Consider the following 14,801-nt stretch of genomic DNA (forward strand, 5'->3'; position numbering starts at 1 on the left):
CTTTATTGCTGCATGTGGCCCCTTCCCCCCTACGTGCATGCAGCCCTTTTCCCCATCTATGGCACCAAGAACCCTTCCTCATGTATTTCTCACCTGCCCCTGCATGCACTTGATGAAATGGGCTGTCCCCATCCTCACTCATTACAGCAAGGGGTGGTGTGCCTATTGACAGCTCCCTGCGTGCTCTCATTGCACTTTATCTGCTATTCTCTGGTCCTCCTTGAGATTCTAGTGCAGGGGAGTAGCTGAGGCATGGAGGAAAAGGAGCAGGAGCAGCCATGCCTCCCATCTATGCTGGACAATAACCCTTAAAAGCAGGAGGAAAACACACGCCACACTGTAGGCCTGTGAGCACCTGGGACTGGGTTCTCATATCTGGCCACCCCTATGTCCATTAGGCCAGATAGAACAGTGCCACAATGAAGTGGATATACTTCTTGCTTTCTCCACCCTCTGCTATACAAAATTGGGAAGGTGGTATAAAAGGGCTCCTGAGAGACTCTACAGGGTGGTATGCAGTCATGCTGGCTGAGGGTGTGTAGAGCGTCTGAAAATGGATTTGTCTGCTCACACTATCCTCAGTTTGAGGTGCAGAAAGGTGTAGGGGGCGGAGATTTATCCTAAACTCGATGTGCAGGAAACAGGTTTGATTTAATCTCTCATGGTGTGAGTTTCAGCCACAATTATTTGATCTAACAATATTTTATGTGGACTCAAAATGAGTCATGTGCCCAGCTTTACAGAATGAAGATAGTATGTTCACTTACAGCATCTCCCCACCTGCTGTGGCATCGGAGCCAATTGAGGTTTTATGCATTCTGCAAGTTTATTTATTTACCAACTGTTATTGGTGCCTAATGCTTATTTTACACAGAAAGCTAGTAGCACAGACACTTTGTGCAGCTTTAATTAAGGATGTGACCATTCCTTGAATCAGAATCTTCTCACATTGTGAGGATTTGGAGGTTGCTTACTGACAGCCCAAAACAAAGTGATTGGATATTAATTTAATAGTGCGCTTATCTAAAACAACATAAAAAGTATAAAAATATTAAAGCAGCCAAACAGCTTTTTGGTGAGGCCATTCCTTTCCCACCTCCCTCTAAAGATCTGCATTGTAAGGGAAAGGGATTGTGCAGAAAAAGCAAAGTGGTGCTTCACTGGGAGGCTCTCACAGCAGCCCAACTGGGTGACCCGCTTGCTTCAGAGTCAAGATAGCTGCCTAGAGCGTCTTCCTTCAATAGCTATTCTTTGTCATGGCCTGGGATGCGTTTCCCCCCAAAAACAATACTATATCTGTAGTGCTGTTGGAAAAACTTCTGTCTGCATCTCCTTGTGCCCTGACTGTTCCTGTCAGACCAGTTCCCACTCACTCCCCTTTGCAGTCTTTCAGCTGAAGGTGTCCCCCCCAGTGGCTATGCAGCATGGGGTATTCTGCTTAGTAAGACTGACTGCAGCTCCCTATGCTCTCTCTCTACTTCTAGCCACAGTGTTGCTTGTTTTTCAGAACACACAATACATGAAATAGAAGAACTTCCAGTGTAATTTAACAGATTTAGCAGTTTGTTAATGGCAATAGACATTTTACCCAATTGCTTCCTTAGCTGGATTTGCTCCACAAGGCCCAAGAGTGACTGAAGAGTCTTGCTAAACATTTGAGTTGCCGCCTGTTCTGTTCTGCCTGTTGATTGGTGGAAATAGTTCTTGTGCTTAGTGCGGGACACCAGCATGAAATATGCAGGAATACAAGATCACTCCCCCAGCCACTGGAAAAAGGCAGCTAGGACTTTCCATGAAGCCTCAAAAAGCAGATGTGTCATATTCCCCACACCTATCAAGTTTTATGTGACCGCTGGTGCCTTGGTAATAGTGATGGCTGCTGTACAAATGCCTAAGAACCATGAGCGAGAACAGAGTTTGTGTGGAGGCCCTGTATTTGAATAGACCATCACTGACATCTTCCAGGGGATCGAGGTTAATATTTACATGCAACTAAATGCATATTTAATTGATGTACCTTTTAAATGGCTTATTTATTTAATAGGATAAGGCAAAAAATGTAAAAAGCTGGATGCCTCCAGTTAGGTACCTAAGTCCCTATTTGGGTACCTGCATCAGGGACCTGATTTTCAGAGGGTCTGAGCACTCACACCATTAACTGAAATCAATGGGAACCACAGCCACTGAGCACTTTCAGGACACTTATTGTAGTACTTACTCATTTGTCTACATCCTAAAGGGTTTTCCTTAAGCAGAAATTAATTTCAAAAGTATGTGACAAAATAGCAATATCTGGACAAAAACCCTGGGTTGATTTTTATTTATTTACCTGCTTCAGCCATCATTTGTTTGCAAATTAAAACATGGTATTAACTGGCCTGACCATGAATCCAGTATGTGTAGAGATTGCTGCTGAAGACATTTATCTTTCTGGTGGATTTGTGGTTAGCTATGGTATCCCTTTAGGTGGGCTTCACTGTATACTCGTGCAGTTCTGTTCTTACACTTCAGAGTGCTCCTAGAGGGTTTGACCTATCACTATAGCATCAGGAAACATCTGGAATAGCAGACTGAGTAAATGTATTCTTGGTAAATGTAAAGAAATTGTTGCACCTTGAAGGTTTTCCATAGACTATTTTAGCACCCATGCATGATGCTGGTATAAATTACAAGTTCTTTTTCATAAGTCTGTGTTTTTATACACACACACCTCAAACCAAGGGAAGTAGGATACTCATTGCTGAGTAGCTTCAGAAGGCCAGAAAATCATTGTGCTTAATTTATTGATCTACAGAAGAGACTCAGAGTTACGGATACCTCGGGAATGGAGGTTGGTCATAACTCTGAAATGTAATTCTGAACAAAATGTTATGGTTCTTTCAAAAGTGTACAACTGAACATTGACTTAATACAGCTTTGAAACTGTACTATGCAGAAGAAAAATGCATTTAATCAGCTTAATTTAAATGAAGCAAGCACAGAAAGTTTCCTTACCTTGTCAAATCTTTTTTTAAACTTTCCCTTTATTTTTTAGTAGTTTAAATTTAAACACAGTACTGTACAGTATTTTTTTTTGTCTCTGCTGCTTGATTGCGTACTTCCAGTTCCAAATGAAGTGTGTGGTTTGTAACTCTAGTGTTCTATTGTACCTATAAAAAAAAGTCAAAGCATTCCTAGAATCATTGAAATCACTGAGAGTCTCATTCACTGAAGAGATGAAGATGAAGCTGGGTGCAGAAACCATTTCTAAGAGTCAAGGGATTATTCCTAAAACAAGGGATGCTCACTGGTCCAGTGTATGGGCTCCTTCCATTGATATGTGGTCAGGAGCAGCATTAATAAAAGCCTAGGGACCAGAGGCACAATGTTTCTGATAGCTGACAGAAAAAATTGAGGGAGCACATCATCAGGAAAGGCTACAGCCTCTGCAGTCTTCGAATGCAAAATGCGGTCAGGATTTAAAATTGTTCCTGCGTCTTTGGATTGCACTTAACTATTTCCACAAACACTGAAGCTGCATCAAAAGTATGAATGCCCTTAATTTCTTATTCAACAAACATTAATTTGTTTACCTTCCATATCATTTGCCATGAAGATGGTGACTAGCACAGAGGGTTGCAAACATTTTGTTTTGAAGTGATTGACTCAGAACAATGTCTATTGGCCCGGATGCTCAGTGACTGCCTTCTAACAGACTCCTCCTTCATCCATGCACTGCAGCTGTACTATCACTTTGGTATAAGCTGGGAGGAAAAAGGGTTAGTGTGGCTTGCAACCACTAAAACTACTGGACACCAACTAGGGTTAGGATTAGTGGCAAGTCAGTATAGGACCTTCCACACAAAATACAGCATAGTGTTAGGTTGTGTTTGGGGGGTGGGCAATCAGATTGTGGGGTGTTTTTTATTGAAGTTTGGGAGCTGGTAGGTAGCTTGGGGTTTTTTTTACACTTAGTGTCCCACTTATCATCTTTCCCCCTCACCTCCTGACAGTCCTCTTCCTCACTCCTTTATGTAAAGAAACAAACGCCCTAGCTGTCTCTGTATTGGATCACTGGTACAGCACAACCTATTAGATTGTTCATGCCCTGATGCAATGGAGTTTGGGGCATATAATATCGTTTGAAGTCTGTACTTCATAGTCCAAATAATTAAATGGAAGGAAGAGAGAGATCTGGGCCCCATGCCTGCAAGATTAAGAGAGGGCATTACAGGATGAGGGGATATATAGTGGGGAGGACAAGAAGTCTGTTAAACCAGCTAAGGACACTGAAACTAAGACAAAATCTTGGCTTCAATAAAATTAGAAAGCTAAATATATTTCTGGGGAGTAGTTTCAAGAATAACAGATGGGACCTGAAATGGTACTCTATTGTTAACACACCATGATGTACAGACATAGAGTAAATGAAACAAGCATATGGCAGAAATAATGAGCCAGAATCAAAGGGATTAATCCTCTTTCAGGCCAGTGGACAAACACACTTCAGTGTAAGGGGCTGCCTGCAATGCTCTCATAACTCCTCCCTATGCTAATTCCCTGGAAGATTTTAACATTATGGGACATAGTTTTTGTTAAAGGTGTGGTATAAGGTCTTTTGACTGGATGGTATGTACGACGTGTGGTTTGGGGGAGAGAGGGGAAATATAGTGTGGACAGGACAACCACCAGAAAAAAATATATACAACCTAAAAATATAATTCTAAACAAGATTCACAAATTTGACCCAAGATAGTTCGTGAAATCAGGGACGCAGAACTCAAAAAAAAAAGAAAAAAAAAGAAAAAAAAAGTAATTTTTCATTTATTATATTAAACAATAACATTTCTCTTCTTGTATTAAACAATAAACACATGGCATAGGCTAAAATTAAAACACTGTTTCCCAATTTCTTATATGATATTTAAAGGATAAATATAATTACAGTAATGTACACATTTGGATAGACTTAGTGAATTTCTGGTAAATGCTGCAGTTTCCACTTTGTTTTCACCTTCTTAACCTGTAACTTCCATCAGACTAAATAAAGTCATATTAAGAGGGACATTACGGAACATATCACTACCATTATACTAACAGCAGAAGGAACCATTTATAATAAGTTTCCCTTTTAAAGTTATTTAGTTTTAAAGGGAAAATCAGAAGTTAGAAAAAATGAAAATTCTATTTTAAATGACTGAGGCATTTATAACAATTCAGCCTTTTATTTATAAATCTTTAAAGTAAAAAGAACCATAAAACAATTGATAAAACATATGTCAACAATTATTAAAAGTTAACTTGTTCATCCTAAAAAACCCTTAACATTTCCATCATGTTCAAAGCAGAATTTGTGACAAAATTTCCTTACTCAGAAAATGTAAATGGATTTGATTGTGAATGGGGGGTCTGCAGAAAAGGTGTAAATGCTGGACCATAAAGATTTAATTATTACTGTTTGGTAATTTAATTGCATCTGGGACAGGTCAATGCATTTATAATGACACAATCTATTAGCACAGATCAAAACAAAACATCTGTTTGACAGAACTTATTTTGGAACATTGGAATTAAATAGAAATGCATTTTCTGAGAGTCAGGAATAAAGACAAATGGAAAATAGGAATGATCCTTATACATGGGAGAAAGGATGATTCTTAACACTTAGACCAAAATTCCATAAGTGCTGAATCTTCAGGACAAATATGGAGAAGTATTACAAAAATAAAATGGTAAACCCCAAAAGGGTTACAAGAACCCTAGAAAAATACAATGTCTTTTAGCAAAGCTGAAGTGATGACAAGGTGTCTAACAATAGGATTTCACATAGACCAGAAAGAAAAAAAAGTGCCATACTTTAACAGATAAAGCTTGGAATTTCCTTGCATTTAAGAACACACTATATAAAACAAAATACATTATAGACTGATCATTTACCCCACTTAAAAATAATTAGGCCAGAGGTTTCATAAGGAAAACTATGCTGATCATATGAAGTCTCATACAAAAGTACAGAAGTACCAGTACATCCCTTAATATTACCTGTTCCTATGGTAGAATGGTTGGCAGTCCCTACAACAAGAATATTTTGTAAAAGCCTAGTTTCAATTGGATAAAAATCTTCTTCCATTTATTTCTGAAATGCAGTGTAGTGTTCCTGTGTAGTAATCAATGGTTGCCATGAGTCACCCCAGCAGTGACTGCACTTCATAAATGCAGATGTATATACTAAATACACACATGCTACTACAGAAACCTAGCACCTTCTTTGTGATTGTTTTACATACTGTGGTCTAATGATTTCTCCCTGTAGAAAACTGAATCATCATAATTCTTTCATCAAAGACAAAAATGCAATGCATAGTCACCTCTCCTAAGGCAAAAATATAGGTAGAAACTGAGAAACAAACAAAACACAGGTCGAACCCAGAGAAGAGTGACTGTACAACCAAAATGGCAGACAAGAGATTGAGGAAAACGGCATCTTCTACCACATTTCTACCTAACATCCACATAAGAAGATATGTGAAAGATTCTTTAATTCTACAATAAAATATTCAACAAAAACTAGGAGGCAAAGCTTTGTCTAATGCTGAGAGAAGGGAATGAGATGCCTCCCAGCACAGACACATGCCAGCAGGCTGGAAATGGACAGCAAGTGCAAGTGGACAAAGGTGATAATATCCAAACCACATTGTCAAACGTTTCTTTGGCAGATTGTACTCACCTTTGAGAGACAAATCCCTCAGGTGTGTCTGACATCTGGCAAAACACACAGCTTGTTGTGCCAATAACAGCATTATTGAATGAAATGATTGGAAGAAGTATTTTTCTTTTGCCAGAAGTTTGAAATTCTAACCACAAAGATCTCATTTCCCATTTCTATACAGAAAATGCACATATGCATATAGACATATATACACATTTTTACAGTATATAGTAATATACTATATATTTATTGCATATACACTTTATAGAGCACATATTACATACTACATATAGTCTGTGTGAATGTATACACACTATCTTTGTTATATAATTTATTGTATATTTACATACAGATGTGCCTTATTTTTGTGTGCGCACGCACTGATCTGCCCAAACTGAAGTGAATCTACTTGTGGTTAAGATTTCAATGTTTGGTGGAAGAAGGAAAGATTAATATGTTATGATAAATTTTTGCTTTAGGAGAAAAAGTGGAGTAATTTCTATAAAAAATGTTGCTTCCAAGGGTAGGGAGGAATGAAGACGACTGCTTTCTACAAGGAGAAACTTAGATATTACAGAAAAAAATCAGAGGGAAGTTTCCTAGACTTCAGCTTTCTAAAACGTATCCCTTCTCTTCCCAAATTAAAGCCATCTCAAAACAGTTTAGGGTTATTGCATGTTTGCAACTGTAAATGGATTAACTACATATTTTCTTGGATTCCTGATTGGTTAATTTGCTTGACCTTTTGCTACTGGCTCAATCCCATATTTGGTCACACAAGGCTAGACCCCAGAAGGGACAATCAACGTTTATACTTGATTATAATACTAAATATATATATTAGATAAATTCACTTTTCTGACCTCATACTCTGTCCCAAAAACATTAACTTTCACAGAAGTAAGAGAAACAAGGTGGGTGAGGTAATACCATACTAACTGCATATCACAGAAGTAACACAATTATATTAGAAGATTTCAGAGATTTGATAAAGTGGCTGAAATTCTTTCTATGGCACATTAATTTTCTGAGTAATAAGGCTCTTTAGCTCATCCACATGCCCCATTTGTGTGCGGAGATCCAGAAGTAGAATTCCTTTATAAATTGGTTTAAAAATGCTGTTTAATTTGAGCAGAGAGAAACAAATTATGTCACTCCCCCGGCCCCCGCACTTTTCCACACAGAGACTCAAGCTTGAAAGCAATCTTGCAACTTTCACTCCTCAGGCCTGGTGTATTCTAGAAGTAATGCTTTTACTCCCTGGGCTGCGGGGGAGGAGATTGCACCTCCTAAGGATAGGTTATGGAATGGCACTGCCAACTTGGAGAAGGTGGCATGACCCTGCATCCTAATAGCCTATTTTTTTCCAATAAAGAGCTAGATGTGTAAGAGAGATAAAGACAAATGCAAATTATATATGTACACAAGACAGAAAAAATACAAGAGAAGACTAAATAAAATAACAAAACTGCAACAACAGCTCAAGAACAAGGGGCAACTATCTCTCTGAAGCAATGTGACTGTAGTACAAGGTGGATTGAGAAAAGGCACGTACTGTCTCATACAGCTGTCTCTGATTTGATCTGTCTATATAGTGAGGATGACATCTATAGCCCTGCCATGTAAATATATGCTACATTTACCCCCATTTAATGGTAAAAACTTTGTATTGATGTTAGCTACAAGTAGACCTATTTTGCTTTAATGAACTCAGTGTCGTGGACCAAAGGAAAAGAGAGTGTTCTGAAACTTTCAAAATCAGACTTGATAACTTAGAGCTTGTCCACACAGCTAGGTAATGCGCTCTAATGTGCTTTAGAAATCACACCTCCGTATATGTTGCACACTAATTGGGCCATGTAGATCTGGCTAGTGCAGCACTAGTTCAAATAGCACTACGTTAATACTCATTAACATAGTGCTTTTTGAACCAGTACTGTGTTAATTCACACAAGGGGTCAACGTGGACCAACTAATGCATAACACATTAGTGTGATTTAGAAATCACACCCACACAGAGTGCATTATACTACTATGTAGACAAGCCCATAAATTCTCCATAATATACTTTGCAGAAAAACAGTTATGGTTGGAAGGGACCACATAGGTCATCAAGTACTGTAAGTATGGTGGGATTATTTCCTACGTGTTCATGGCAGCTTGTTACTTCAGTAAAGGACAACACAGAAACATATATGTTTTGTTAATATTTAGGGGTCTCTTCTCCCCTCCTGATACAAATTTAAAAGCCCATAGCATTTGTAATAACATTAAACAGGAGTTATGCACACATTCAGGGATCAGCAAATCTGTAGAATGTCTTCTGAGATGATGGGCTTCAGTTTTGTCAAATATATTGTCTGAAGACTTTAAAATGGATGTTCTCAATTTAGAGTCGATTTTCAATGCAAATGCAGCATTGTCCTGAGAAACCAATGTTTAATTACATTTCTAGGTCTGAAAACTAGTCATCAGAAAATAATAATCCCTACTGGGATTCTTATCTCTGTGTAAGGAAAGTATCCAGAATGAGGCAATTAGAAGGTAGGGACTGTTTGATGGAAAAACAGGCACTAACATCATTGTGAAAGGAAAAATAAAAACAAAACAGGGACACACAAAAATGTAAATACATTGCAGAAGATGAACAAATACAATGCTATCCAACAGAGAATGTTTTACAAGCTGAGGGCCACATTTTGGACATTCAGAATGTTAACTAGCCAATATGCACATGTATATTTGCATGGGGGTGCAAATACAGGTATCACAAAGAACATTTTGAAAATTTGGCCCTAAATACCTATTCCATTTACAAACAACACCAGAGCACCAGGCAAGGACAAATGAAGTGCTGAATTCCTGTAATTTACCAGAAAAGGCAGTTTCTATAAATGAATAATTCACAGCAAAAAATACCATAAGTACTCATTTTATATCCGTGACAAGTAAAATACATATTGCATTACCTCTATAAAATACATGTAACATCCCCCCTGAATTCTGGAAGTCTATAAAAAAGCTGGACATACTGGCCTAATTAGTGCTATCAGTAGATAGGCTTCAAAAACAGCCTATCTGTTCTACAAATATTGCTGTAACTTTTGCATGAATATCCATTTATTCAATCTATCCGGCAAATAAAATCTGTGTGAACTTGGGCTAGTTTAAAGTAAAGAACTTTCTAGTCTATACAACAGTTGTATAACTTTAAATGAAGGGCAGTGAGATTAATCATCAACCATAATATTTAAAAATAAGACCACACACTTAATCACTTCCGAGGTAGAGATTGTAACATAGTCAATTGGATAATACAAATAATAGCCCTATATTCTGCCTGTTAGAGCAAATGAAGGGAAAATACGGTTGCAGGGAAGATTACAGTTAAAAATTAAAATTTAAAAAGCATGAAATTGTTCAACATTATGTAGAAAAAGCCTCAAACACGATGATTCCTGTCTTAATGCTCCTTCATGGAATTAATCTGTATTTTATCCCATGATTTAGAACTGAGTCATCATTTGTCTAATTTATTATATCAGGATCATTCCTTTTAATACCATGTACAAATATTAAAAAACTCTTATGCAAATAATCATGTTTAAATAAGAAAAAGCTATTAATTCTCATAGGCTTTGAATTCAAAATATGATTGACTCTACATGAGTTGTGTTACTATGCATCTAATATATAAATAATCAGAGTTTCTTTCATAAGATAAGCCATATCTCAGTGATGAAAGGGGAACATCTAAGAAAGAATTTGCCTTCAAGTCTTTGAGCTAGGTGGTCATTGGCCTACTATGAGTAATTAAATAAATGTAACAAAAAGAATTGAAAACTAAGTGATAATTTTATAAACATACTTTTTTTTTTCAAGTGCCATTTTCTATAATTTTATTTCTCATACTGCAGCCTCAAAACAATGACAATGGAATTCAGGTAATAAAAGCCAGATTCACAAATTGCAGCTTATTGTATGCAATCACTGTCTGCATTATAAAGAAACTTTGCTTTCAGTACCTTAGAGTCATACATTAAATTTCTTACAAGCAGTAACTTTTATCTAGGAAGTATAATACAATTTTTACAGTGTGTTTCCTGTGCATTATGTACTTGAAAAGCCATGGAAAGCCCAGTTTGATATAACCAGCCAATCTTGTTATGCTTTGTCTTAAAGGTGACTACAATTACTTCACAACATAAAACAATAATTTTACAAAACCTTTTTTAAAGGGTTTGACTGGGATTGGGTAGAGCCCAAAGACTTGTATTTAAGAGTCTGGCATATCAGCCTTACTGAGTGCAATAGCCAATTCAAGGTCTTCCTGTTCTTGTCTTCGCAATCGAGCCAGCCTCTCCTGCTCTGCTTTCTCACTCTCTCGCTTTGCCCAGGCCAGCTGCTGCTCCTCATTTCCAAACTAAAAAATAAAAATGGAAACTTGGTTAATAAACAAAAGAAATATACACAAAGACAGCAGAATAAGTATGCAACATGCAGTAGATCTAAATCATTAAGAAATGTGTATCAAGTAAAAAAAACGTATAAGGCTATCACTTTTAGTGTGAAACCAGAAATAAACTCATTGATTTCCCCACTCCATTCACTGATCTTTTTACTTAATACCTTCCTCCTCCCACCCAAGGCATAAACTTTTCATGTTGATGTTATCATGCCTGAATCCAGGTCCCAAATGCGTACAAGAAAGTGACCAGAAGATCTGGGGATAGAGAGGAACTCTACATCAATGGGCAAAATTACTTGGAAGAGTTTGAGGGTATAGCAGCCTACATCCATACTAAAGATGCATAATGATGTTAGCCTCAAGCTGACAAAAACTGGAAGCTATTTACTGATATGCCACTACACTGTGAAGTGTTTTCTGTAAATGGTGATACATGTTAATAATGAACCTGGAGATTGCAGATTTGTGGGAAGTTTCACCATCCGATCAAAAGTAAAATTCTGCTTTTGCAATTGTCTATAAAATAAATGCAGAGTTTTTCAGGCAGTACAGTAGCAAACAATATAACAGAATCCAAATGAATTTTGCAACAAACACTAAAGAAATAAAATACATTTTAATATTCATCTTATATTTTTTTAATATTATCAAATAATTTCAGTACATGGAAGCAATGTGCAAAATTATTCCAATAATAATCATCCCTAATATTACACAGAGTTTCACATATTAAAGAAGTGGACATTAAAAACTGATTGCATTGGATTTTGTATAAAATGTGAGAAATATTATTTTCTTATCAAAATAACATTTTACTTTACGTTTAAATAAAATCAGTGATTAGTTTTTACTGTTTATTCTTTAAGGGTGCACTGTCCAGAAAACATGCACACAAGTATTTGCTGCATTGTAATTATTTGCAAAACTAGTCCTCAGTTTTGTATTATTTCCACTGTTTAAAAAATTGCTCTGATACTTATTTGAATGTTCAGAAAAATGTATTATTTTGATTTTTTAGAAGGGAAGCACTGCATAGAATTCTAAATATCCCCTTTGGTTGAATCATATCTGTATAAACTGTGAATACCACCTCCCTGGTCCATGATAGGACATATCTCTGAATGCAGCACAACATACATAGTTGCACTGGCTTATTTTGCTACAACATCCATTACAAACTTTGTCTTATCCATATAGGCCTCAATTCAGGAAAACATATGCTTAACTTTAAATAATAAATATGCACTTATCTAGTTTATTTTATGTCTCATGTACATTTTCCCAAGAATCTACCTTTCCATTACACACTATATCCATGCTTCATATTATTTTTAAACATGTAGATTAACATTATTAATTTGGACCTGAAAGAAATGTAATCTATGTCCAATTCTCTGATCTTTTTAGTGACACTGTGTATTATCTTTATGTTATCCTGTCTCTTCGCAGTTCCTCCTGCTATTACTGCTAAAAAACTAATGTCATGAAAGCAAAGCTAGTAATACAAGTGCATCGCATCTTAGCAACTTGACTTTTGAAACCAAGAAACGCAGTCCATTCCTACTATAATTTATTTCAGTGAATAGTTGATAAGTAAGGCTTAAAAGCTCACTAAATTGTAAATATATGATTTTCAAGACAATGAGAGAAACCCTGGCCACAATGAAGTCAAACTACATGGGGCCAGAATTTCACCAAAGTTTCCTAACATTCAAAAGAAAATCCTAGGGATGGGAGTTAGGGTGAAATTATTGTTACTATAAAAGTTTTAGAGATATAATGAACTTCAGCTAATCACTTTTGGTCTCAGATACTTTTTCAAAATGTTGAAAAAATAAGTTTACCAGTGGTGTTCATTCCTTAGGATAAGATGCATATTTCTAAAGACTTTTCTAAAAACAAACATGTTTATTTCATACATATCTGAAATCATGGTGTGTGGTTAGAAAAGCTTACTAAAAGAGTGAAGTGGATTCAAGATAAAGCAAATCTGGATTTCTGACAAGTGTGGAACTCTTGATGCTTGATTGACATTTTTGCCTTCTAAAGTGCTAGCATGATCAAACATCTCATTTCAAAAGCACACGTTTATATCAATATGAAGAGCCCTATTCATTATGTAAGTATAATTTATAATCACCACCAGATTAAAAGAAGTTTGTAGATTGCCCATAAAAATCCATTTTACTGAGCTAAAAATAAACCAGTATAACATTATTATTGCTGTCCAGTTTTCAACAAAAGCTAATGTTGAAAGAAAGTTCTCCCATGCAGATTTAATATGCATTATCACAAGTACTTTCATTTGGTACAAGGTATCTGAAAACAACACTAAAATAATAAAGTATTGATATATTTTTCAAAATATTAGAACAAGTACATTAATGGCCTAGTATAAGTGGAGGGAAGACAAATCATCTGCAGGAAAAATGTGTCTAATATGTGACAAAACTCCATATGCATTGAATAAAGAGCAATCTTTGAGCTTAGTTCTGAATGCTCTGTTCCTTGAAAATGAAAATATGCTTTTTATCAATTGTTAGCAGTGGTGTTGTAGCGTGTTGGTTCCAAGATATGACACACACAAAAGTCAGTCAGGGAATATCTTTTATCGGACAAACTTCTCTTGGTGACAAGGAAAGACTGTCCCATTGACCAGCTTCTGTTGGTGGAAGGGACAAGTTTTCCCTTCCACCAAAAGAAGCCTCACCTGGCTTGTCTTTTTCTGTTGATTGTAAGATTACTGGAATTTTGCAAATTTTTCTACAAGTTATAAACTAGAAATATCTGAAAAATGAACTAACAAAATGGTTTTGTCAGCTCCCAAGACTCATGTTTTATGTCAATCCAAAAGTCAAGAATGCAATGGAATCACACTCATTAAATCCAATGGATAAGAACAACTCAGTAATTCAAACAACACTAGAATAACAATTAAAAAAAATAAAGGAAATCCTCAGGTTCTCTTTGCTTGTAATCATAAAGAATTCCATTTAACCAACATGGCAATTGCAGATCCTACAGCTCCACACTTCATGTCAGAAAACATACTGTAAATGGAATTATTTGGAATTTTCATAATTGAGAACAGGACCCTCCAACCAACAGATAAGCACAATCCTTTCCCCGGTTTATGAGATATCTGGCTTACTTATGACTTCACAAAGCAAGAGATGAAGCATTATTAAGCGTGGCAACGTGATCCTGTGCTGTACACAATCAGAAAGAAAATAATGTTGAATGGAACAGGGAAACAAATAAACCTCTCTCTTTTTAAAGGAGCATGTAGTGAAGAGATTTCTCAGGGCAATAGAGAGCATTTACAAATGCAAACTTCAATTTGTTTCATCAGACTAACTACTGTTAACCTAAGCTATGACCAGCTAAATGATAAATGGTTATTCAGATCCTATTTTTTTCTACTTTCCAAGGTTGATCCTATCTCCTACAACCCTGATGGCACAGGGGCATAAACACAAACTTAAATGGAAGAAATGACACTGGTTAACCATTTGGCATAAATCACTGATGACTTACTCAAGCCTGCCAACTAAGAAATATTTGTACTCTGTAAATACAGTCATCACTGTTGAGTAATAGTCATTCCATTTTTATGCTTAGACATTACATCCTTGTTCCCCCAAA

The 14,801-nt window shown here is 36.4% G+C and overlaps 1 protein-coding gene across 5 annotated transcripts in view; it reads right to left on the bottom strand.

The window, feature by feature from the left end:
* Positions 1-4,800: 4,800 nt before the first annotated feature.
* Positions 4,801-14,801, bottom strand: part of EPS15L1 (epidermal growth factor receptor pathway substrate 15 like 1) — a 90,237-nt gene continuing 80,236 nt past the window's right edge. For 4 of the 5 annotated variants that reach the window (XM_044998531.1, XM_044998530.1, XM_044998533.1 and 1 more), the window contains one exon: positions 4,801-11,111. In XM_044998531.1, coding sequence (XP_044854466.1) covers positions 10,965-11,111 — 147 coding nt within the window. In that variant the 3' untranslated portion in view covers positions 4,801-10,964. The remainder of the gene's footprint in view (positions 11,112-14,801) is intronic. The other variant, XM_044998532.1, reaches the window with a different exon arrangement.

The sequence above is a fragment of the Mauremys mutica genome, chromosome 24, assembly GCF_020497125.1.
Source record: "Mauremys mutica isolate MM-2020 ecotype Southern chromosome 24, ASM2049712v1, whole genome shotgun sequence".
Taxonomy (NCBI): Eukaryota; Metazoa; Chordata; order Testudines; family Geoemydidae; genus Mauremys; species Mauremys mutica.